General features: G+C 38.2%; 1 protein-coding gene across 2 annotated transcripts; it reads right to left on the bottom strand.

Moving 5' to 3' along the window:
* Positions 1–212: 212 nt before the first annotated feature.
* Positions 213–27,868, bottom strand: keap1a (kelch-like ECH-associated protein 1a). 2 transcript variants are annotated; one of them, XM_073912152.1, is made up of 8 exons: positions 27,590–27,846; positions 26,935–27,134; positions 16,257–16,876; positions 14,642–14,998; positions 12,399–13,075; positions 7,085–7,290; positions 2,797–2,973; positions 213–764 (listed from the first exon to the last, which is right to left on the bottom strand). In XM_073912152.1, the coding sequence occupies exons 3-8, from the start codon at positions 16,464–16,466 to the stop codon at positions 586–588; spliced, it is 1,806 nt and encodes a 601-aa protein (XP_073768253.1). In that variant the 5' UTR covers positions 16,467–16,876; positions 26,935–27,134; positions 27,590–27,846; the 3' UTR covers positions 213–585.

Genomic DNA, 27,868 nt, shown 5'->3' on the forward strand with positions numbered 1-27,868 from the left:
GCAAAACCACACTCTGCACACATTTCAAAGTCCTGGCTGCTGAGTAAGAGGATACAGGTACCTGACTGGCCTGTCTGCAGTCCCGACCTGGCTCCAACAGAGAATGTGTGGCACATTTTAAAGCGCAAAATGCGACAACAAAGACCCAGTACTCCCTGACAAAAAGCAAATCCTAAACTGACAATTGAAAGAAAAGTCAAATCAAACGTTCATGCGATTTGAGTGTTTTATCAGGTGTGCACATTAAACAGTGCATTTACAGATGTGAAAAGTATTTATAACAAGCTCACAAAATTACACATTCAGAAGTTCGACAAAACAATTGTGCGTGTGTCTGTGCGTCAGTCACAGGATATTCATTTAAAGTCCTGCTACAGTGATCACCACTTCATTAGTCCAGTGATTAGCCATGTTGCTCTCTCTAAATCGCACACACTTTGTAGCTGAGGGAGGATTGATCCAAATAAACTTTAAAATCAATCTGAAATTACATACATTTGTCCTCATTGGCATCTCGTGCATGCACAATCAAGTTTGAAGGGAATTGCAGTATGTGCTGTCTTTAAAATGGCACACGATGAAATGTCACATCTCCTCGTCCACTTCTTCCTCCTCCTCTGGCAGGATACCAGGACACGGTTCCATGGTCACAGCTACACCCATTCCACTGCGTCCCACGGGCATATCTGTTACAAGCGTCCATACATTACTGGCGGGACAGTAGCACTCCACACTGGACAGGAAACCACCTTGGTTAAATCCACCTGGAATGGACGAATATAAAAAAATTGTTATGTTTCATGGGATGCTTTTTTATCCAGTGCAACCTTTTATTTCTGCGCCCCATGATGCTTTGCGTGAGTTGTGGGATTGTCTAACATTAAATGTAAACAATAAGTGTTTCTTTATTCTTGTGGCGGTATTCTCCTCACAATTCATTCATTCCATTTTAAATGGCAGCTTATTAGAATTATCAAGTCATTCTCAGCAGAAATAACCAGCAAATAACCATAGAAATACTTGTTGCTGCTGTATTATGGATAATGTGTTGAATATTACTGTGCTATAGGAATACAAAAAGTTATTTATATGGAGGAACACAAGTCAAAAAGGGACTTGGCCACAGATATGGTTGTGATATGACATGTTAAAATATCAAGCAGAAAAAAATTTGTTTAATGACAGAAAACAATGTAACCCACCAGTCCAACTACACCCAACCCGGTCTGAGCTGGGATCGAACTAGCGATTCTGTGCATCGGAGTCGGTTGCTCTTTTCATAGGGCTGAAAACCATGGCCTCTAGCGTCTGTCGCTAGAGCACCTTTTGAGGTCAGAGGAGTGAAGTTTTACCTGCATAGCACTTCGCTAGCTGGCCTCGATTACACTCACCCCCTAAACCTCACTCCCAGACGAGCCCCCACATGTAACCCACCGGTCCTACTGCACCCAAGCTGGTCTGAGCTGGGATTGAAGCTTACTTGATTTTTTATATTTTATTGAAACCTAACTATTAAAATTAAATTTGCACATAAATGTAACTTAATTTTTCTGTTTTGTGTGTGTGCAGTACCGATCTGCACTATACTCGCACTACACAAGGTGCACAGGGCCCTGTAAAGTATGCAAGGCCGGTTGCCACCACCACAATATTGGTACACATGGTTCAATTAACTTTTGTTTCGGGGCCCAGAGAAATAAGAATCATCATTTTGTTATAAACTTGTATTTTGTATTAAAGCCAATTAAGCTTTTTCTTGTCTAAATTACAAACTTTAAGTACTTTAAGAGTAGACTGCTTATACAAAATAGTGCATAAGGCTGACAATTTGGTAAAAATGATAAAAAATGACAGGTAGCCAATTGGGGGTGAAAAAAATCTTAAAGGGGCTAATTATATTAATAGCATCATTTTTTGACAAAATATATATTCAAGCCATCTATTCATTCATTTTCCTTTGGTTAGGTGATTTATCAACAAGAGAATGAAAAAACACATTCTGTACACATTACAAAGACCTGGCTGCGGAGGAAGAAGATACAGGTACTTGACGGGCCTGTCTGCAGTCCCAACCTGTCTCCAATAGAGATTGTGTGGCACATTTTAAAGCGCAACATGCAACAACAAAGACCTCGACAATAAAAACCTCTGATTTATCTGAGGTCGCCACAGTGGAATGAACCGTTAACTATTCTGGCATATGTTTTACACAGCGGAAGCCCAGTACTGGAAAACACCCATACACTCTCGCATTCACACACATTCATACACAATGATTAATTTAGTTTATTCAATTCACCTATGTCACCTATGTCTTTAGACTTGTAGGGGAAACCGAAGCACCCAGACGAAAAACCCACTCAATGGGGAGAACATGCAAACTCCACACAGAAATGCCAACTGGCCCAGCCAGGACTCGAACCAGCAACCTTCTTGCTGTGAGGTGACAGTTCTAATCACTGAGCCACTGTGTCGCCTATTAAAGCCATTTAGGATAATAATAGAAAATAACATGAAAAATGTCCTTGCTCTGTTAAACATCACAGTATTTGAAAAAAAAATTCACAGGAGGACAAATAATTTAGTTCATAACTGTACCTTTTACTCCATTTTTCATTCTGTATATGGATTATTGTTAACGCAACCTTATTATTAATATAATTTGTTTAAATTCTTTATAATGGAAGTTCCTCAAATTGGAAGTGCAACCCGTAGTTTGAAATGCAGTCGTCGTGTGTGGAAAAAGACTGATATGTTTTATCAGTTTATGTTTTCTCTTTTACCCTTCCAGCTCACCTAACACAAAAATCTTGCACTGGTAGACTGAGACTCCATGTGCACTGCGGCAGTGGTTCATCGAAGCCATGGGTTCCCACACATCTCGAGTGATGTTATATCTCTCCATGGTTTTGAGTTGGGTTTGTCCATCATAGCCTCCAACTGCATAGAGGTAGTTATCCATACACACCACCCCTACGAACAGAACAAAAGACCGTTTCATTAATAAACAAATGATTACACTCTATTTTACAGTATGTATATACAGCTGGAAAAAATAAGTATTGAACACGTCATGTTATTTCCTGGGAATAATATCTCTAAAGGAGCTGTTGATATGGAATTGAACCAGACGTTTGGTAAAAACCCTAACAATACAAATATGTAAATAGAGGAAAAATACGTTCTGTGTAAAAACAATGAAATGACACACAAAGAAAGCGCTGAACTACTGAAACGTATTTAATACTTTATATAAAAGGCTCTTTTTGGTGATGGCAGCTTAAAGACGCCTCTCATATAGAGACTGAAGTTGCATGCATTCCTCAGGTGTGATATTTTTCACAGACTTCAACAGAATGTAAAAATCTTGATGGTTCTGTGGGTCTCGTCACTCAGATCTGATCTTTAATTTGTATTCTCTATTGGATTCGGCACAGGTGATTGGCTGGGCCATTCTACAGCTTGATTTTCTTTCTCTGAATGCAGTTTCTTTGGCTGTGTTTTGGATCATTGTCTTTCTGAAATGTCCACTCTGGTTTCATCTACATCATCTTTAAAATGTAGATATTGAACTGAAGCAGCTGATATTATTTACCATAACGAAAGGCAGAGGGTTGCTGAGGAACTACTGAGAAATTTCAGCTGCTGTCTGGGCATTTACTGTTATTCTACACCTCCCTTTCTTCATGTGTTCAATACTTTTCCCCTGCGTCAATTCACTTTATAACACATAACTTAAATTGTAAACTAATTGATTTTGTTTTCTTTGCATATATAGTTTTCTACATCCGGAGAATATATTTCAAGTCAACGGCACCTTTAGAAATATGTTTTCCGAGTAAAATGGTGATGTGTTGAATACTTATTTTCCTCACTGTATATACTTATCTAAGAATGTACTGGATTATATAAGATAACTACATGAGTTACATTTATGACAGTTTATGTATGGACTCGAACAGGCACATAGTACAGTATATACACATGAAACTGGCAGTAAAGTCTGTGTAGTCAAGCATATTTTGACACCTATGCAGAGTTTTAAATGTTTATGGTTGTGTGTAAATGTTTCAGTGATTTTTATTTTTATATTGTTTAACCTGTTTGATTGAAAGCACTTTGGTCATTGGGCAAAGGATAATGTTTAACATGTGCTATTGAACTAAGAAAGATACAGTTTAGCTTCCTTAATGTACAGTGAAAGTAAATGAAGACCAAGTCTGTCAAGAATTCTGAAGTAGTGTTTAAATTGTATAAAGAACATAAAGTTGTTATATGGCTTTAAAACTTTTAATATACAATTATGTGTGATACTTTTTCTCTCTCTATCTAGTTTAACCCACTCTGGTTCTCATCATTGTTCACTGGGTGGAGAAAGCAGCATGAACATTCTTTAAAACTTTTACTATGAAAGCAAAAACATGCTGGTTTGGAACATTTATTTAGAACAGAATTCTCATTCCTGTATGAATTATCTACTCTTTTGAGCTGGATTGCTCAACTGCCAAATCATGCGTGTCTATATGTTAACTGCACAGGTTTTGTGAGTTTTCAACTTTTCTGTTATGAATTATTAAGTGACCGTCCAACTCTGTCTGCAATTGTGTTCTGTATAGCTGCAGGGTAAAGCAGCTCTGGAATGTACGGAAGTATGAATTCCTAGAAGTGTTTCTTGAAGCCCAGTCACCTTCATGTTTTTTTTTTTAAACAGGTTTACGTGTTTTATTTTTTAACTTATGAACAAAACGTTGCATTATTTATTTACTTAGAAAGGTTATAGATAGTTTATGCGCACACTTTTAATCTAAGCTACAAAGTGTGATTAATCTTTAGTGGTTTAAAACAAAGTCTAGACAAGGATGATTTTCAATCCTGGTTCTGCTTTACATGTGTTATGTGTCCCTTATCTAACACAAATGATACAGATCATTAGGTAGGAGCAACATGAATTGATCTAGTGTCAAGTAGGCATTAAAATACTGACAAAGTTTGAAGCAGTTTTTAAGGGTTTGTTTTGAAGACTGTAGAGTCATATATTCAATAGACGGATTTAAAAAAAAAGATTGGATGGATGAAAGGATGGATTACAAGTACTACATGGATGTATAGATGAATGAATGAAAGAATGGAAGAATTACAAGTACTAGATGGATGGTTGGATAGATGGAAGGATGGATGGAACAATAGATTAATGGAACAATAGATTACAAGTACTAGATGGATGGCTGCATGGAGGATGGATGGATCGATGGATTAGAAGTACTTTATGGATAGATAAATGACAAGTACCAGATAGATGGATAGATGTAGTAAAAAATATTGGTTAAGATGGAAGATAACTACAAGCGTTGGATGGATGGATGGAGGGAGGGATGGATAGATTAAAAGTACTGAAGGAATGGATGGAAAATTAGAATTTTTTGTGGATTGATTGATCGATTGATTGAATAGAATTATTGGATGCATGGATGTATGAATATTAAGAATCATTTAATACATAATTAGAAGTATTTGATGAATGGATGGATGGATTAGAAGGATCGAATGGATGGATGGATGGATGGATGAATGGATGTATGAATGTAAGGATTGATGGATTAGAATTACTGAATAGTAGATGGATAATTAGAAGTATTTAGTGGATAGATTGATGGATTAAAAGTATTGGATGGATGGATTAGAAGTATTGGATGGATGGATTGATGTATGGATGGATAGTAAGAAGTATCTGGTGGATGGATTGATGGATTAAAAGTATTAGATGGATGGATGGATGGATGGATGGATGGATGGATGGATGAAAGTAAGAATTGATGGATTAGAAGTACTGAATGGTGGATGGATTATTAGAAGTATTTGGTGGATGGGTTGATGAATTAGAAGTATTGGATAGATGGATGGATAAATGAATGGATATTAAGAATTTAATATACAATTAAAAGTATTTGATGAATGGATGGATGAATGAATTGCAACTACTAGATGAATGGATGAATTGAAAGTACTAGATGGATGAATGGATGGATGTATAAATTACAAGTACTAGATAAATCGATGGATGGAGTAGAAGATGGATAATTATAATCATTGAAGGAATAGATAGATGGATAGATGGATGGATGGATGGATGGATGGATGGATGGACTCAAAGTACTGAATGGTGAATGATAATTAGAAGTATTTGGTGCACAGATTGATGGATTAGAAGTATTTCATTTATAATTCGAAGTATTTGATAGATGAATGGATTAGAAGTATTGGATGGATGTAGGGGCTGACAGGCCACAGGGGCCTGACAATCAATCTAGCATGTTACCGTGACTTAGAAGTACTGAATGGATGGATAGATAAGTAGAAGTATTTGGTGAATGGATTAATGAATTAAAAGTATTTGATGAATATAAAAAATTATTTAATGGATGAATAGATAATTAAAAGTACTTGATGGATGGATGAAAAGATGGATTAGAAGTATTAGATGGATGAATGAAAGCAATAATGGATAAAAAAATAGAATTGAATAGATGTATAGATGGATGGGTGGATGGCTGGATAAATGGATGAATTAAAAGAATTACATGGATTAGAAGTATTAGATGGATGGATGGATGGATGGATGGATGGATGGCTGAAGTAGAAAGTTTGGATGGATGGATGGATGGATGGATGGATGGATGGATGGATGGATGGCTGAAGTAGAAAGTTTGGATGGATGGATGGATGGATGGATTAGAAGTATCGGATGGATGAATAGATCAGAAGTAATGAATTGATGATGGATGGATCAGAAGTATTAGATGAATCAAAAGTATTGGATAGCTGGATTATAAACATTAGCTAGATCAAACAACAGTATGTTGGCTTGAGATTTATAACTCAACTAATGTTTTGCTGCTGCAGACAGAAACATGCAATAATGCCACTTGATGAATTATGATGTGGTCAATTGTTATTTTCATATTGTTCGCTTTAGTCACTCTTATACAATCCACAATTCAAGTACAGTGCATGACTGCGGTTAACTTGCCAAGTAAAAGAAAACCGTTCCAATTCATTAATCTGACAAATGGTGCGTTTTATTTACCCAGCCCGCTGCGCACTGTGTTCATAGGTGCCACATGCTGCCAGGTGTTGGTGTCTGGTTGGTATCGCTCCACTGTGTTCCACCGGTTGTCCCCGTCAAACCCTCCTACCACATACAGGCAACCTCCACATGCCGCCACACCGGCCCCTAGTCGCGCCACTGACATAGGGGCCACAAACGTCCAGCGGTTTGTTTCTGGGTCATACCTGTAAAAAAAAAAACAAAAAAAAGCAGGAAACACAAACCAGTTATTATTAATAGATACAGCTTTCCACATGAAACAACGAGGAAGTAAACAAAGAATACTTTAATCTGACTGTTCAACTGTGCTGCTGTCAGCATTTCATGTCATCGCTTCAAGAACTCGATTTCCTTGTTTCTAACAATGATATCCAGGGCCAAATACCAATCATAGCTGTAAGTAATTCCCACGAGCTGTTATATGACCAACAGAATGTCACAATCTAAAAAAAAAAACAGCCTTCAGCTAGAAGAGGATGCATTTAACCTGCCAACAATGCAAAATCCTCATTTAAAAGGTTGTGAAGAAGGCTGCTGTTACCGAACCAAGAGTTTCTGTCTGCCAGCACATACTGAGTCTTGAATTTCACACATCTTTGAAACGGCAGACCATCTATCCACATGCATTGTTTGAATTCATGTCAAGCTCCAGTTCCTAAAGAGAACACACACACGCATTTCTTTCACTGCATTCCTGAACAGATTAACTTTCCAATTTGCGCTGCTCACTCAGATATAAATGATCCACAATAGGATTCACATGACTCTGTTATGAATATCAACTTAAGATTCTAAGTAAACAACAAACTCAGTAACAAATGAGATGCAAAGCAGAAATAAGAAGTAAAAGACAAACTTAATGAGGTTAATGGTATATTCTGATAGAGCCATTAATAGTATTAATAATAATTCCTTGCATTTATATAGCGCTTTTCTGGACACTCAAAGTGCTTTACACATTTTTGGGGGGAATCTCCTCATCCACCTCTGGTGTGCAACATCCAACTGGATGATGCAACGGCAGCCATATTGCGCCAGACCGCACACCACACACCAGCTGATTGGGGGAGAGGACACCGAGTGATGAAGACAATGATGATATGGGGATGGTCAGAGGGCCATGATGGACAGCGGCCAGTGGGCAGATTTGACCAGGATGCCGGGGTTAAACCCCAACTCTTTTTCAAAGAACATTCTAGGATTTTTAATGACCACAGAGAGTCAGGACCTCGATTTAACATATCATCCGAAAGACGGCGCTCATTGAGCAGTACAGAGACCCCATCAATTTACTGCAGCTTTAGGACCTACACAGACCGCAGATTGAGCACCCATTGCTGGTCTCACTAACACCACTTCCAGCAGCAACCTAGCTTTCCCATGTGGAAAAGCTTTAATTTAATATATCTTCTTTAAAAGTGATTGTTTTATGCACACAAGCTACTGTTTAAAATTTTGAGGTCTAGGATTTTAGTTAAAAATACCCCTTTTATTCAGCAAGAATGTTAAAAATAAGAGTTCCAATAAAAAATTTGAAAAAAAATATTGTTTTATCTTATCACTGACAAGAAATGGTAATATAGTTTACAGAATTCATTGTAAAAAGCGAAGTTTAATTTAAATTTACTTTAAAAAGTAAATAAACCTGTTGCCTTAAAAGCGTCAAGTTGACTTTCCTTAAGAAAATAAGTTTCTTGAAACATTTCAACAAAGTTGACTTAATATAATTATGTGCATAGTTTATTTACTTAATTATTTTAACTAGTTTAGATTTTTTTTTTGATAAAGTCAATTGTACCATTGGTATGTTGACAACAGATTTGAGGATCCACGTGCATTTTAATAAATGGGGAAGGGTCAGGCAGGCAATGGTCAAATGGGTGCAAACAGTATCATAGGGGTAATCCAGAAGGGTAGTCAAAGTCACAGGTGAATAGTCAGTACAGGCGGCAAAGAATCAATATCAACAGCAAAACAAGGCAAGGATCAAACACGGAAAAACTTAGACAAAGAATTGCTTTGTGGTGTTGCAGACTAACAAGACTCAGCAATGTGTGTGTGAGAGGTGAATATAAAGTCCAGGTAATCAGTCCATGATGAGTAACCAGCTGTGTGTGTGTGTAATCGGGGGAATCAGGAACTGGTGTGTGTGTGGTTTATGATGGTATTTTTAGTCCAGTTTAGTGACAGATGTGTAGTTCTCCAGCGATCTGCAAGGATTAGATCGCTGGTGATCGTAACATCAACTAATCACTTTTTACAGTAAAAAACAAGAGTCAGACATTCCTCTAACACACCTTTTAATTGTAAATCGTGAGAAACTAACTTTTACTGGCCTCTTTTTTTAAATTTGTGTGTGTGTGTGTGTATTTTGTAGTGTAATTTAATGTCCAATATCTTACTTTTCTATTTAGTTTTAATTTATTTATTCATTTAATTCAATATAATTGTGCATTCTGCACAACACTTTGAAAGAAATGACATAATCTCCCCTTTTTGTAACTGGTAGCAGTGTAGTTTACAAACTTTACTGCTTTATAAATAAGACTAATTAAAGATAGTTAAAGCGAAGTCAAGCATTTATCCTTTTTAGCAACAGTTTTACTATAGTTAGTTCAAAGTTGACACTTCCTCATACAAATGACTTGACAATATCCCTTTCAAGCAAAAACGAGCAACCACCTACAGCAGTTCTCACAATAGACAATGGAGCACTTCCTATCTCATATATCATGCAGTACTTGACAAACAACAACCTGACCCTTTTTCGTGTTTAAGCTCCATGAAAACAGTCCATGCGAGTTTCTTCCTACCAGATCAGTCGCCATGCTTACAAACTAATATAATAAATACAAAATATTCATAATTATCACACTCATTATAAAGAAATGTGTTTCTCCTGAAAGGCCAAACCTGACTCTACGCCGAGGAATGTATGTTATGAAACAGATTTGCCTGAAGCTTGTTAGTCAGGATTGATGGCTGTGCTCTGAAAAGAGTGAATCTCTACAAAAACAATGGACGGTCTAAATCAAAACACAGTCTGCAAATGACAAAGTTTTGCAAATGTAGCATGTAGCATGACCTTTCTCCTAATAATTCATTTTTTATCTGTGCGTTCAGTGTGAATGTGCTTCTGTTGCACAGGTGTGCAATGTAATACGAACTCGGTCAACCAACTATTGATATGTCACTCTTCACTGTGCTAATATTTTGATTCCACTAACATACTTATAATAGAAAGGAAATGCAATACAATGGGGAAAACCCCAAAACCCTCAACAGCACATAACCTTTTTCGAGTTGTTTTCTTCCTGCCTCTGCCTTGACCTCACCTCTCAGTGCTGCTGTAATGTGTACAGGACAAGCATGTGAAAGCTTGCATTTAATAGCCTTTCAGGGGAATATAAAATCAGTGTTGTAAATGTAACTTAAATGTGCCATATAATAAAAATCTGTAAATACCTAGGCATAGCTGAATAATAAAAGTTCAATTTAGTGGAAATTATATACAGTGAGCCTCAAACACCATTCATTCCTCCTTCTCTAGTAAATCCAATGTAATATCCTTGTGAAAAACAGCCAATCAGTACGAAACACTAACTCTAACAATCCACATGAGATTAATATGAACGCCACAACATTTTCTAATGTGATTTTCAACAGCCTTTATTTTCTCCTTATTTTGAATTAATAAAAGCTTATATAGTACTATGTGGTGACGCAGTGGATAGCACGTTCGCCTCACAGCAAGAAGGTCGCTGGGTTGCTGGTTCGAGCCTCAGCTCAGTTGGCGTTTCTGTGTGGAGTTTGCATGTTCTCCCTGCGTTCGCGTGGGTTTCCTCCGGGTGCTCCGGTTTCCCCCACAGTCCAAAGACATGCGGTACAGGTGAATTGGGTAGGCTAAATTGTCCGTAGTGTATGAGTGTGTGTGTGTGAATGTTTCCCAGAGATGGGCTGCGGCTGGAAGGGCATCTGCTGCGCAAAAACTTGCTGGATAAGTTGGCGGTTCATTCCGCTGTGGCGACCCCGGATTAATAAAGGGGTCGACAAGCCGACAAGAAAACAAGCCGGCAAGAAAATGAATGAATGAATAGTACTATGTATGAGGACTCTTATTTAAAAAAAAAAAAACAAGCTATAATAATAACTGCATTATAGACCATTTCAATGTGGTGATGTCACTGGTCTATGAATATTTCTTGTTATTAAGCTATTTCATAACTGTAACAAGAGGCAATTCAATCATAACTTAATGTTAAAACAGCTATCGTAACATTATTTATCAATATGTGGCTTTTTGGATTCTCAGAAGCTATAGAAATTAAAAATGTAAAACAGGAAATACGTTGGGACCAATGTTTTTGTTTACATCTCTCAAAATAGTCTATAGAATTCGAGATGAATTATACATTTATTCAGTGCCCCTGAAGAGGCAAAAGACCTGTTTTAATGTTTTTTTTTTTTTAGTTTAACAGTTTTATTTGGTATTTGGTATATTATATGGTATTTTTGTAACATATTATAGGGCTGCTTGATTATGGGAAAAATATGAATGATTCGAATGTACAGAAAATAATGATGCACATCCAGTGCTGCAAACGTTACATGTGCATAAAATCAGCAGTTCTGTATAAATCAGTTCAGATGCAGAGGAATGGTTAAAATACATTTTTGTTATACAAATATATTTGTAGAATAACTAGATTTTTCAACTAAAGTTAGATTTGTTGAACGAAAACACATGCTTAAGAAACCATGAAATTAGTAGGAAATTACTAGGAAATCACACTTATACACTATGGACAATTTAGCTTTCCCAATTCACCTATACCACATGTCTTTGGACTGTTAAGGGAAAACGGAGCGCCCGGAGGAAACCCACGCGCACACAAAGGGAGAACATGCAAACTCCACACAAAAACATCAACTGACCCAGCCGAGGTTTGAACCAGCGACCTTCTTGCTGTGAGGCGACAGCACCACCTACATTGCCACTGCGTGGCCCTCATTTAAAGAATCCCGTTAATTTAATTTGTATTCTGTATACTTTGAGATTTATAAGAATTTATGCAGTTTTAAGTCAAGTAATTAAATTACTTATGATGCAATTCGAAATGTAATTAGAAGGTAGTTATAATACAATTTGAATTATGTAATTAGTAATACATTACATGTTTGAAGTAACTTACCCGACACTTGTTTTAATCTACATGTGCATAAAATTGAACTTGAGGGGAAAAAACCCAACACAAAATCTTTTTGGATCTGTTTTCTCCTGTCTCAGCCTCACCTCTCGACGCTGTTGTGATGCGTAGAGGCATGTGAACCCCCAACAGCATAAATGCTCCCATCAATGACCCCGACGCCCACTCGGTTTCTGGGTGTGTTGAGCGGAGCCAGCTGGGTCCACTGGTTAGTCATGGGGTTGTAGCAGGACAAAGATCCAGATTCTGTGTTGTTCTGCAGGGAGAGATTGCGTCCGCCGACTGTATAAAGAAGCCCGAACAAAACACACGCCCCAAGCCCGCTACAAGGAGACATCATGCTACCTAGTTTGAGCCAGACGTTCTTGTGCGGGTCGAAGGCCTCCAAGGTGTCCAGAGAGTGTTGCTTGTAACCTCCCGCTATGTAAATGAGCTGCGTCCCACGATGAGGTGTTGGCGGCAGGGGTTTTCGGAGAGCCATTTCATGGAAGATCTTTGATAGGAAGTCTTTGCAGGAGTTGGCCTTGCTGAGGATGGGGCAGGACTGCAGTTGTCTTTTGAGGAAAGTGGGTGGAAGGGCGTAGATGTGGACGGCATTGAGGAGGGCATGGAAGTACTGCGCACGGCTCTCTGCGTCCCAGCGTACCCAGTCTATGCAGGCCTTGTAGACCTCGCTCTCGCAGAGCACCTTCAGACTGTCCTGACTGATCAGCTCAAGCAGCTGGCAATGGGACAAGCTGAAGAACTCTTCTTCTTTGGTTACCTGTGAAACACATACATGGAAGATATTTAGCTAGGACATAGTTAAAAACAATTACATTTTCTTACCATTTATTTTTTTGTATCTGTTAAAAACAAAAGCTAATATTCTGATGAGTATTAAAATCCAGCAGCCACTGCCATCCATATTAGGAATAATATGTACTATTGAGGTCAATGGCTGCTGCTTTCCAACAATTTCAACATGTCTTCCTTTGTGTTCAACAGAAAACTCAAACGGGTTTTGGCAAAAGGGCAAGGTGAGTAAATAATGACAGAATTTTCATTTCTATCCCTTTTACATCAACCTGCACGGTTAAGCTCCAACCCTAAGCAAACACACCTGCTTATAGATTTCTTGTGATCTTAAAGACACTGATTAGCATGTTCAGGTGTGTTTGACTAGTGTTGGAACAAAACTCTGCAGGGACACCGGCCCTCGAGGATCAAGTTTGCCCATCCCTGGCTTAGTCCCTTTATTAATCTGAGGTCGCCACAGCGGAATGAATCGCCAACTTATCCAGCACATTTTTACGCAGCGGATGCCCTTCCAGCTGCAACCCATCTATAGGAAACATCCATACACACTCATTCACACACACTCATACACTACTGAAAATTTAGCCTACCCAATTCACCTGTACTGCATGTCTTCGGACTGTGGGGGAAACCGGAGCACCTGGAGGAAACCCATGTGAACGCAGGGAGAACACTCAAACTCCACACAGAAATGCCAACTGAGCCGAGGCTCTCGACCCAGCGACCTTCTTGCTGTGAGGCAACAGCACTACCTACTGTGCCACTGCGTCGCCTTACAAGAAGTTATATTATTAAATATCCATTTCAAAAATATAATTTTAAAGTTTTTTACTTTATTTAATATTTCCAGCCAGGTTTTAGTAAATCTGCAATATTGTGAAAAACACTGAACTTTCAGTTCTTAGAAGTCGAAAGGCCTAAATACATGCAGTAGCTGCTGTACGTATAACACAGTTGCGCACGTGCATCTTCCTCAGCTTGTAAACACATAAACAAACATTTGCCAACGGTTCATAAGATCGGCCAGATGAGCGAGTACCGATCGAGTCATTAAATGTGATTATCGGCCGATATCGATCTCCAGCCAATCAATCAGAGCATCTCTAACATTTACCTTTTAAGCCCCTTTTTTTTTTACAGTTAAATCACTATCCACTTTTGTATAACAAATCAGAGCAGCGTGCACATTCTGCATAACATCTCTTTGAGCTACCAAACTGCAAAAATAGGTTGAGTGGCATGAGGCTGAACAACTGATGATAAAATTAGGAGTTTTGTGCCATCGATTCCTTTAAACCTTGATCTATTTGACAGCTGGATAATTTATACGAATCGATATCCATCTGCGAGACAGTCCCGCGTTCCATTGACAAATCAATTAGCTCTCTTCTCTATAGCCTTCATTCATTCGCTGACTGACTGTTACAGGTCAATGGCGCAGTACAGTTACTTAAGAGAGCACAGCAGGTGGCAACTATCGATCGCCGCTAACTGACACTTTAGTGAACACTTTGGTCCCCAGGGCACAAACCTCATTGAAGTGAGTGTTGATATACTCTCTGGTGCGAAGGTGTAGGTCAGTGCAGCCGATCTCCTCAGCGAATCTCGAGATGCCGATGACATTGGATGGCTCCAGGTTCTTCATGAGGAAATCGCAGCAGGCTTTGGCCACTTCTTCCATTTGGTAGCGCATGGCGGTCAAGAGGACGTGAAGAACGCAGGTCTCGCCAACTGTGATGCGCGAGGTGTAGGCAAAGTCAATGAGACGGCTGATGACTTGAGGACAAACGTCTCGAAGGGTGACTTCCGACGCGTGGCACTCCTTGAAGTTGCTGGTGAACATGGCTTTGAAGTAAGGACTGGAGGCGGCCAGAACCAGCTTATGCACCTGGGAATTGTAAACACTTGTGGTTAAAAAAAGAAAAGAAAAAGAAACAGGCAGAAACACACCTGAAACTAAATCATGAAAGTGTCCTGGTAATTACAATTAAATGCTGTAACATGTACTAACATCATTCTGCACTTGTAATGAGGACTATTTATCTTTGTGCTCTGTAATTTGCAGTGCCAGGGACATACCGTAATAAAATAGGTATAACATGCTGAACTATTTAGATTCTCTTATTTTACATCATTGATTAGTTAAAATGTTTTTGGTTGTATTACTATTATTGCCATTATTTAGATTTACAGTAGGGAAAATAAGTATTGAACACGTCACCATTTTTCTCAAAAAAAAACATAATTCTAAAGGCCGTTGACTTGAAACCTTTTCTGGATGTTGGTAACAACCAAAGAAGTCCATAAATGCAAAGAAAACAAAACTAATTTGTTTACAAATAAATTTATGCATAATAAAATAATGCAGGGCGAAAGTATTGAACACATAAAGAGAGGGAGGTGTAGAATGACAGTGAACGCCCAGACAGCAGCTAAAATCTCTCAGTAATTATTTAACAACCCTCTGCCTTTCGTTATGGTAAATTAATATCAGCTGCTTCAGTCCATTATCTACATTATCAGGATGACGTAGATGAAACCAGAGTGGACATTTCAGCAGGACAAAAATTAACAGGGGGGCTAATATATCAAAGGGGCTAATAATTCTGACTTTAACTCTATATACTATTGCAATATACTGTAAATACTGGACTTTTATAGAACTATGTTAAGCTGCTTTGACACAATCTACATTGTAAAAGCGCTATATAAATAAACATGAATTGAATTGTATATAAGACAATATTGCTGTGTATTTTTAACTAAATAAATATTGCATGAGAAACAATGCAAAAACTTAAACAAGGCCTAGTCCACATTTCAGTAAACCACAAAGCTGTCACATTATAAATATTTGAAATGAAATATTCCAAAAGCTGTCAGTCTTATATAAATAATTATGAGGCCGTGCCTACTCGCAAGTTAACGTTACAGTCTTATTAATGATTGAGCTGCTGCGCACATAACCGAGAACTGTAGATGGCATGGAAAATGAACTGTCATGTCCAGTAAATCCCAAATAGTCTCCAGAAATGTGTGAAACTATGGAGAGCCTCTCCATTGAATCTGTGTTGAGATCTGACCTTTGCTCAAATGGCAGCTTTGAACATTTTAACAAAACTCGCTGCACTTAAAAATTGACTTACCTTAAAATCCACTATCTTGTCCTTGTATGTGACATGCAGAACCAGATCACACAGCATTTCATGATGACGCAGCTCGTCCATGTTCTGCAGAGCTTTAGACGGATGACTTTCAACCGTGTAATCCAAGTAACCGTGACCCCTCATGGAGGGGACCACGATGGCGGAGAAATCCTCATCTTTGATGGGCCTCTTCTTTCTTGGACATATCATTCTCCAAGAGCTTGATTGTCAATTGTTATGAGTAGAAAATGAATGGCAAATGCAGCAGAACAATGTCTATACCCATCCACGTGCCATGAAGAAATACAGGCACAACTGATTATCGTTTAAGGACAGAGAGCCATGTTTCTTCTGTCTGGTTAGAAGTCCACTATAACAAGATTCTGTCTCCAGCCAGGTTGGCATTGTTGAAATATCCGCAGTGTAAAAGGATATTAAAGTGTTGCTTCCTTTAAATCAAACGAAAGCTACTTTTCATCAATTACAGATCCAATTTTATCCTCTTGAGATTGTAAAAGTGAAGTTGTCTTACAAATTATTGTAAGCGCATGCAATAAAAATGCAATATTCTTTTCTTCCAAAAGATTATTATCCTCTGAAAAGGATGTGCTCTTTTCACCCTAAGAAAAAAAAACAGAGATACTACATTAAGAAATGTTGAGTTAATCCCACCAGTGCTTTCATTGTTTATTAAATGCATAATTAAATATAGCCAAAATGTTTTATGGTTCTACATATAAGTATACCCCTCCCATATCTTTCATTCATTCATTTTCTTTTCGGCTTAGTCCCAGCTGCAACGCATCTCTGGGCAACATCCATACACACTCATTTACACTCATACACGACGGACAATTTAGCCTAGCCAATTCACCTATACTTATACTGAGGGGAAACCGGAGCACCCGGAAGACAGCCACCCAAACGCAGGGAGATCATGCAAACTCCACACAGAAATGCCAACAGCACTACCTACTGCGCCACTGCGTCGCCCCAAATCTTTCATTTAAATTCATATTTTCTATAGGATGCGTTAAAATATTATATTTGCGCATATACATTAGATTAATCAGTATTAAAGCCAAATCTGAAGCTTATCTAACAAAATAACTTACAATAACTGGATGCTCAGATCGATCGGTCGGACATCGCTATCAGCCAATAAACACATTTTATGACTTGATCAGAACTAGCTTATCTGGGGTGTGTTTCCCAAACAATGACGTAACTCGCGGCTGATCTATCATAGTACAATGCATCGTTTGGGAAAAGAATGATGTAGTGATGAGTGTTTCCCAAAACCTGTAGTTTCTCTGTTGCACATCCATTGCTTGAACTACGTTAGCTTTAACAAAATCGCCCATAATGACGCTGTAAACGGGTTGGAGTCACAACTTCTTTAAAGAAAAAACCCATGGTTTTTTTATGCAAATTATTGTTTTACAAACATACGCACTTAAAAAAATCCAATATTAGTTTTGTAAAAACATGCACTTGTTTTCCATATTAGTTAAAATATATGTAAATTTTAAACACCTATATGTTTCCTTTACAAATATTATTGAGAATAATCCATACAAAATCACTAAGCTAACACGTATTCTAATCTCATATATAAATCATATAAATCGTTAATGGTTGTAGGCCTAATTTACAGTTGGCTATTTATTAAGAAATTTAAAATATCCTACTTAAAAATAATAATAATAATAAAAATAATAATGTATGGATATTATGTATTTGTTTATTTATTATTTTTTTAAGTCTACTTTTACAATTGACATGCAAACCACTGCAGAAATGTTTTAACCAACAGGCCCATGTCATATACAGTACATTCATTCATTCATTCATTTTATTGTCGGCTTAGTCCTTTTATTAATCCGGGGTCGCCACAGCGGAATGAATCGCCAGCTTATCCAGCAAGTTTTTACGCAGCGGATGCCCTTCCAGCTGCAACCCATCACTGGGAAACGTCCACACACACATTCACACTCATACACTCCAGACGATTTAGCATACCCAATTCACCTGTACCGCATGTCTTTGGACTGTGGGAGAAACCGGAGCACCCAGACGAAACCCACGCGAACGCAGGGAGAACATGCAAACTCCACACAGAAACACCAACTGAGCCGAGGCTCGAACCAGCGACCTTCTTGCTGTGAGGCGACAGCACTGCCTACTGTGCCACTGCTTCGCCCTATATACAGTACAGATACATAATAAATAACCTACTATAAATTAAAAGCATTAACGTATGCTATATATATTTGTTTTCACAAGCTTTGGAGACGTAACAATCTAAATTCTGCTTTTAAATTATAGGTCACCTATAGCTTTTCGTCTTGAGCCATGACTGTGCTCAAAATATCATAAATGTTTTCAAAGTGCACTGCGAAGGGAACACAATCGTCAATATGAAGATCTTTAAAAAAGAACTGTAAAAATACTTTGAAGGCAAATAACACTTAGGAGTGATGACTTTAATGCTTTTTTTAAATCATTAAAGTTTAAATGTTAGAATATTCTAAACGAATAGGGCATAGGGGGGATAACAGGTAATAAAACACAGCCAGGAACTATGCTTCCAACTACAGCAAAGGTGTAGTTGAAAGCATATAAGTTTGCGACGCAGTTTGCGAATATTTGTTGGAACGATGGATTTGGAAAACGCCAAATCAACAAACTATGTTTTTTAACGACAGAACTTGCAACCATAGTTAGCTAACAATGGTTTTCGGAAACACACCCCTGGCCGATCACATGAACCTATCGTAAGTGTTAGTTTACTTATGCATCAAAAATGCAGTCCAAACTTTTTCTTCATTGACGCATGTTGAATAATTCCTACATCATTTGCAATGTTTACAAATTGCATTGTCAGTCATTTGTCTTACAAATTTTTTTATCTGTTTAATCTATTATTTTTTGTAAACCTGCTTCAGACCGTGACGTGTCCACACTAAATGGTTATAACAGACTTGTTTAAGGGATTAATATCCTTCATTTATTCTTTTGCGAAAGGAAAAAGCTCCACTTAAGTATCGTACTTAAAGGGAAAATGTGCTCTATGCAATGTTAAAGTTATATAAACCTTGAAGCATGAGAATTGGTACTTGTTACAGTAATTTAGCTATTTTTGTTGTTAATTCTTTTTAAAAGTAATTCCTTTATGCTAGATAGACTTTGTGTTTAGTGAGGATATAGTAGCTGAATGTTGATTAAACCAGGTTTTAACTAGTTTGATAAATCAGCTAAAAGTACAAGAAACAACAATGAGTTTCCATAACAGATTGTCTCTTGCGTCTATGTATGCCTCCATGGTTCAGCTTTTTACAGGTCCGAGATCAGCTCTTAACGCCCCATTCACATGGGGCTTCAGCGTCAATGCTTGACAGAGGGCATATCTGAAGTTGGGGCTGATGCATTCGTCATAGCAGTGTCAGCCAATGAAATTAGTCAGCGATAGGCCACTGTCCGAGCTGTATTTACAGCGATCAGATTGGCTGACGCTTCCGTCAAGACTTGAAAAGTTGAGCAAGTCTCAACTTTTGCAGTGAGCAACACTTCTGAACCGGCGCCAATGGATTCACAATGCAGTTTGGCAACGCATGACGTCACCTATTCAAAGTGAATGGGAAGCGTTGAAGCTGACGCTCCGTGTGAATAGGGCATTAATAGTTTAGGATCGGCCTGACCCAAGAACCATGCTGCCATCCATATCTGGAGTTAGATCCAATCCTTTATTGATGCACACATTTAGAATTGTCTATTTTTACTTTAACCAATGAAAATTGTTTGCCTGGATCCCATCTTTTCCGGACTTGTGTAAAGAGTATAATTGCTGCATTGTTGTACTGTAAGTCAGATCGGCCTAGGAACTCATTGCGAGTGTTGAAGCTGGCTTCTGCTGATGAAACTGCAAACTATCTTCAGTAAACTTTATTTTATTTATTTGAATCTCGGGCTCTTCTTCATCTGACAGACTGGTCATTTTTTGGGTTAAAACTGTAAACAACCCCTACAGTGTGCACAAGAAACTGTCTTTAATTACGATTTATGCTGACAGTGGCAAAGACTTGACTGAATCATGTTTCACTTCCTTATTCCTTCACGGATGTCAAGTAGACTACAAAAAAAAGCACCACTCCCTTATTTACAGACAAAACGTGATTTCCTGTATTCATAATACATCCAAAACCATGCTTGTGGCACAGCTGGACTATAAAAAGACCTTTGTGCGCACTAACATGATTTTCGAGCGAAGGCTAAAGTCTCTGTTGTCGATTAGTCTTGATGTTGTTGTTCATCAGAAGCTGATTTTTTTTCTTCATGTGTTATGTAACGCAGATCAACTCTGTTGCCTTTATTGCACAACACAGCGTTAAAGACACACATATTTGACTTAAAGCATAGTTTATCACAAGACAGCCCTGCCAGCAATGTTTTTTTTTGGAACTAAGAAAGCTCCTTCAGTCCATCGCTCATAAAGGCCCATTGTGTCATGCTTCCACATGCTAAGCTGGACTTAAAAGAACATTTTAACATGCTGTGCAGTGCACATTAGCACCATGGCTCAAGTGGGATTAACCATTAACACACTGAGTGTCAGGCCATTAAAAGAAAACGACAGAACAGAAAGTGAAAAGCTCTACAATTCTTCTAGTTGGTTCTGCCAAGTGAACTTCTGTCCTTGTTAACTAGTGGAAGACGATGCAATTAATGCAATAGTCATTATTTGCCTACCCTCATGTCATTCGAAACCCGCATGCTGTGTCTGTGGAACACAACAGTTGGTATATTTGAGAAGTCTTTACGTAAGCACTTTCCATATAATGGCTAAGTGCTAATTCAGTGTGAGGAGCTACTCTGATTAAGATGAGCTTGCATAACATGGCCAAAGCTTTTTGATGCTTCGTTTCAGTGCTGCTTTGATTACATACAAAGAAATGTGCTTTTATCTGTTTATCCTATGTTGACACTGCAAGTTTTAGTACTCAAAGAAGATTTATTCGTCTGATTTTACTTGAATTAAACATGAAGGCCACCAAAGTGATTTTTTTTTTTGTTTGTTTATGTGTTAGGTGATGTGCTGTGAAGGTAAGTGAATTATTGGACTGAAGATCAAGGATGAGTATTACAATAATAATAATTAATAATTCCTTACATTTATACAGCATTTTTTGTATGCATTATAAAATATATAAAATACACAAAACCTTTACATTTAGATTGTGTTACATTTTTCACATTGTTCAGCATAATGTGCTTACAAACTGTCAGAACTTTCGAAAACGATATGCTTGTTTCCATATTTGATATCGCTCTAAAATAATCAGATCTTTTGCGATTCAAAAAAATACAATTTATTAAACAAAATCGCACCCTTTTAAATCCTGATTTTGGTTTAATAGCAATTAATCATGCAGACCCAAGATACACAATGCCAGTTCCATTTGGGGTGGATTGTCCCTTTAACAAATAAAAGTGCTTAGTATTACTCTGGAGATTTCCAGAGAGAGAAAGAGAGCGGGAGGGGAGAGAGCGAAGTTCCACTATGTCACAGTTATACAGCTTAGGTCAGCAAGAGGACAAAACATCTCATTGATAAGTACACCATGACACATCATCAGTGCCCTGATAAAGAGCCAGTCAGTCTATGAGCAGTCTGGAAGGTGTTCGTGACTACGAGGAAAACTGTGAATCATTAAGATGCATAGCAGGGTGGTGATTGCTGACCTAGGCTGATGGGAAATTCTTTCATCAGATGAAGTACATACAGTGACAATGATTGTAGTTTATTAGCTTACTTGGAAGGAGTCAGAGGCACACACACACATGCACACACTATGAGAATGCACAACAGTGTGATTCACAGTGCTGACTAATAGTTTAATTAGTTGAGGCTCAACAATAGGGATCGTTTGATGGCCCAGGGCCAGTATGACAGCGTTTCGGGACAGATGACAGAACATTCTGTTCAGTTCTGTATTGTCACTGTCCTGGTCCTGGTCACCCTGTCAACGATTATTTTGCAATAACAACCAGCCTTTTTCCCATACATAATTTCTAGCTATTACTGGCAAAGATTAAAACATTTAAGAAGTACCTATGATGAAAATCCTCTTTCTGAAGATGTTTGGACAGAACTGTGTGTAGGTATAGTGTGTCCACCAGCATATTGGGGTGAACTTCCTGACTTTAAAATAGGATCCAAATCCCTCCCATTTTAAGCCCACCGCAACATGAAGTATAAGAGCGGTTTCCCCCCACCGAATCAATTGACTATGTATGTATAAAAGGGTCACGAAACACATTTTTTGAGCTGTTGACAGTCGTATGTGTCTCACACTGCTAAAAACACTATTAGGACACCTATAATTCACTAAAAAGTGTAAATTGGTTGTTTTTGCGTTATTTCAAGCAAATTCGTACTTCCGGTTTGAAACTAATTTTTGAAGCTGCGTCACGGCCATGACATAATAGCGTTGTATTCCAGCGTGCAGACTGGGCGTCTGTGCCAGAGTGAGTCTTATTACGTCTTACAGTGTGTTGCATTAATGCATGAGTAAGGCTTGGTTTAAACCAATCAGCGCGCTCTATTGTGCAACTTCATTAATATTCATTGCTGTCAGAGTGTAGACGGCAGAGACGCCACGTTGTGTTGGCAAAACAAGCTTGAAGTGTTGCTTTTATTGTTTGCTGCCGTTAAGTTTTGTTTTCATTTTCTCTCTGTAAGAGCGCAGACTCACGTGTGGATTAACAGTGTACGCGACGCTCGACAACAATAACTTACGTGTCTAAGGAGGAACATCTGCAAACGCTGAGATCTGGATTCGCTTGTAGTCTCCTCTAAATAAAGACACGGCTCTAGTTGCTGTGGATTGTCCTGTCTCTACTAGGGATGGGAAGATTAACCGATATGTATCGATATGCGGTCATGCGCGTGCACGATGCGAGTGCATCGGTTGAGCAGCAGAGGATGAATGAAATTTTGGAAGCAAATCGAGATGCATCGGTTTTTCCGAGATACAGCTTATTTTTTTTATATAGAATGTATTTTTTATTTATTAACAAGTGTTGTCAAGCTGTTTTTGGCGCATAATTTAATCGACCTACGTAAAGTAAGCCTTAGCAACGGATTTGCAGATGTGTACACTTACACTACAACTCAGTGTATCAGGTGTGCGGATGAAGCTAGTGGTGCGCCCTCAGAAAGCGCGAGAAGCAAAACAAACATTTTATTCCCCACTGAGTTTTAAATCTAAAGTATGGCAACATTATGGATTTAAGGATGGACGACTTGACAGGACAGATGCAATTTGCAAAATGTGCTGCGCATCTATAAAATACGCGGGCAATACGAGTAATCTGAAATCTCACTTGAAGTGTCGGGGACCTCTATTCCTCCGCCCTATGCGCGGATATAACAGGACGCGCGGGTGTCGCGGACCTCTATTCTTCCGCCCTATGCGCGGATATAACTGAGGACGCGCGGGTGTCGCGGACCTCTATTCCTCCGCCCTATGCGCGGATATAACAGGACGCGCGGGTGTCGCGGACCTCTATTCTTCCGCCCTATGCGCGGATATAACTGAGGACGCGCGGGTGTCGCGGACCTCTATTCTGCCACCCTATGCGCGGATATAACTGGGTGTTGCGGACGCCGCCCTCTCTATACTGCCGCACTAGGCGGTTTTAAACACCTCCTCCTGTTAATTTTTATTCAATTATAATAATAATAATATTAATAATAATAATGATAAAAATAATGGGTGTCACGGTGGCACAGTGGGTAGTTTGACCACCTCACAGCAAGAAGATTGCTGGTTTGTTATATTTTTATTAGCCTGTTGTTTACAGTGACAGTGATGTTTCAACGCAGCATAACACTGCTAGTTCACGACCTTAAGTTTTGAATAATCAGTGGCAAAATATATCTTTGTAAAACTTGTTTTCATAGTTAAAGTTAAAATCACAATTCTTGTTGTGCAATGCTCAATCTTTATGTTGAAGAGTGCAAATATATATATTTTAATATATATTGCACTTATACATTCTGTTTATCTTGAAAATACTTAAATAATATGTGCTATAGGTTCTAAAATGGCCCTCTACTGTAAACTGACACTCTGGCTCTGAGAGAAAAGACAGTTTGTAAAAAAAGTCTTGGTTTTGCTTGGTTAATAAATGATCAAACTCATTCAATGGCACAGCATCCTCTTTTACATAATCTCATAAACTTGATTTAATTAGTTAGTGCTGAATTATCGCATTGTATCGTGATATGGGTGTGAATCGTATTGTGTCGCATCGCAATATGTCATAAATGTATCGCTAATATATCGGATCGTATTCTTTGTATCGAGATGCGTATCGGATCGGCATTATAGCTTAGATGCCCAACCCTAGTCTCTACAGATTTGGTAAGTGAGCGACCAGTGCTCTTTGTTTATTCAGTTCGTATTTTATTCGTATCAAACAAACTATTGCACCACTGTAAAAAAAAGTTAACACTAACAGTTACAACCAAACTATAACCTCGTGTTGGATTTTGTGACCGGAATAACACACGCGGCTTTCTGACGCTACCTGCCGTGTGCATCTAAGTTTCCGGGAAATGCTGAGTTTTTTTTTCTCTCATTCGCCGTGCGGTATCAAACATTGCATGAAAAATACACGCTTAGAGCAGTTCCTCGAATGAAATATCTCGTTTGTCGGGAGGGACATGAATGAATTCCCTGAATGAAAGAGCCAAACTGCAGTTAAAGTCCACCATTTAATAATTTGGCAATTAATTCGACAACAGATGTCCATGTAAACACAGTCACATTGTCCGCTGTGGTTGTGTGTTTTGACTCTGAAATTCAGCGCGCCCAAATAGACACTCCCACACCAAGCCTCATTTCTTCCTCCGACACTTAAATCTTGAAAAAGGGGTAAAATAGGTGCCCTTTAAAAAAAAATTGAAATGCTGTAAAAATAAATTTTTATTTTATTTATTTTATAAAAAGTTTTATTTTAAACTCATAAAATATTGGAAGGCCAAAATCTTAAGTATTTAAAAAAAAATTGAATGAAAAACTCAATGATTCCCCTTAGGGTTGCACAATACACAGATTCAGCATTGACAACACAATGTTTGTAATTGCAGTAGTCATTGCAGGCTCAGCAATGTTAAGCTGGGTTGTATGTTTATAATGCAATGAATATTGTGCAGTGTTATTTCACATAACATTTAATTATTTTATTACTGTATCTGAATATCTGACTACTGTTTGACTCTCCAGAGAAGCATAAAGCACTGCTTATTACACTTTTATCTTTGTTTTTGTCCATCAACCCTTAATTTTGCCTGCAATTTGTTTAATTCACTCTGCTACAAAAATATTCAAGTCAATCTAAATGAATGATTTCATTCACAATAGAGCTATTCAAGCCAATGGGTTATTTTTGCACACAGACTTTTAAATTCAGTCCACCAGCCCCAGTACTTCTGTTAGACTGTCATCCCATATAAAATTGCCACGTTTAAGTTCTGATTTCTTTAAAAAAAAATTGCGATCTTCACTGCCTGGCTGAGATACAATATAAAAGAGGTATCAGACCAAACAAATAGCACTGCATTAAATTCTACTTTTCCACACCATGTCTTTAATATATGGAAGTTAATTTTACCTCAGTATTTTCAATGGATTTTTTGCACTAGCCTGCTGCTAACTATGGCGTCTGCGTTTAAATGGTCTTTTGTCAGTTTTTACACTTTAACAAACAAATGGATGCTTAAGTCTAGTTAACTGAATGTATTGCAATTACATTACGACATTGATGCTGTAAAAGGAATCCTATGAAATTGAAAATAGTCACATAAACCTTTCACCGGAAGTTCATCATTGGCTTAAAAACACTAGCTGTGCATTTAGCCCATTGTATTCATATTGCAAGAAAAATAAAATATTGCAATGTCACATTTTTCCAATATCATGCAGCCCTAATTCCCTTGATTGTCTTGTATTCACTTAAAATACTTACATTTTAAAATTACTCGTTGCTATCTACCGATATAATGGTGTGTGGAGGTCTTGACAGCATTACCCTTTACACTGACAAAAAAAATATTTTTTTTAGTAAACTGTATGCAATTGGTGCAGTGAGTAGCACAATCGCCTCACAGCTGGGTCGCTGGTTCGAGCCGCAGCTGGGTCAGCTGGCATTTCTGTGTGGAATTTGCATGTTCTCCCAGTGTTGGTGTGGGTTTCCTCCGGGTGCTCTGGTCTCCGGATAATGTTATGCAACATTATATTTAGGATTTCCTCCTACATTTCTTTGTAAGAGGGTCCATACTTTTCACATCTGGTTCTGCAAATAAATCTTTAGCAATATTTTAATTTAGACAGTCATTATGACCCTATCGTAAAAATAATAATAATAATAATAAATCAATCTATTTTAATTAGATTGATGTGGGATTTATGTCATATTTACCATACTGCAGCCAAACAAAACAATTAATTATCATATTAAGGATGTAGAACTAATTTTACACTTGATCGTGGTCACGTTTTGCATTAAACTATTGTTTCCCAACACAAAAATTCACGTAACATCATGGGAGTTTGAGGTTTTGCATGCAGAAAGTAACGTCAGCGGGTTTTTACGTAATCGTTCTATGTACTTTGTATATCGTTCTGTTTCTCGTGCAGGTGAAAACCCGAGGTGGATTCAGTCATGATAAAGTGCTTAGAAAGCGCTTCGTGGGTGGAGGGGTTGCTCCACTCCACTTAACCGCCGCACCAGTCCTGGATTTAGCCTGTGCGTTGCTTGGTGACACCCAAAGCTTGACAGATTGGTTTGTTTCGGAAATATTTTCGTTGGCTAAGAAAGAAAATATAACCTGTTAAACTTTGAGTGAAACGTAAGTCATTCGATATTTACAGAAAATATGCATAACATTAATCTGAAACTGGCAATCGTGCTGCAGTTGTAACTTAAGTATTAACGTTAGTGAAGTTACATATATCATATAACTACGGCCTCGTGCATAGGCTAACGTTACTGACAAATCCACACAGTAGCACTGCTCGTTTGATACTGTTTAATTATGCTTAATTATACAGAACTAACTTAGGCTACTCTTAGCACGTTCAAACATTTATCAGAGACTTCAACAACAGTTGTTACATCATAACACGCTTGGCTGCTATCGCTGCCCTTCTGATAAGATGGTGTTGATACGAGAAGCAGAAATAAAAATAACCTAGTTAGACCCGAGCCAAGCGCGCGTTTTTAAGTCTGCATCGAAACCGATCTACATCCGCTAAAACACTCACCTTATATCAGGAACCGGTGACAGTACTTCACTTACTTCCACTTACGTCCTGTAAACATAGACTGTTTACACAAAGACTGATCCTGTTCAAATTAATACAAGAATTTGATACTCAAGGAGGGGAATGCCCTCCGCTCGCATTTACAAACTAAACCTTGCTCTTTTTGGCGCGTAAAACCTCAAAGCAAAAAACTAAAAACATAATCGAAAGTTTGTTATGCGCGAAGCTTCTCTGCCTTCCAGCTGTCAACTGACTGTGAAGCAGGCGCGTACTCGCTCT

This window comes from Danio rerio, chromosome 2, assembly GCF_049306965.1.
Source record: "Danio rerio strain Tuebingen ecotype United States chromosome 2, GRCz12tu, whole genome shotgun sequence".
Taxonomy (NCBI): domain Eukaryota; kingdom Metazoa; phylum Chordata; class Actinopteri; order Cypriniformes; family Danionidae; genus Danio; species Danio rerio.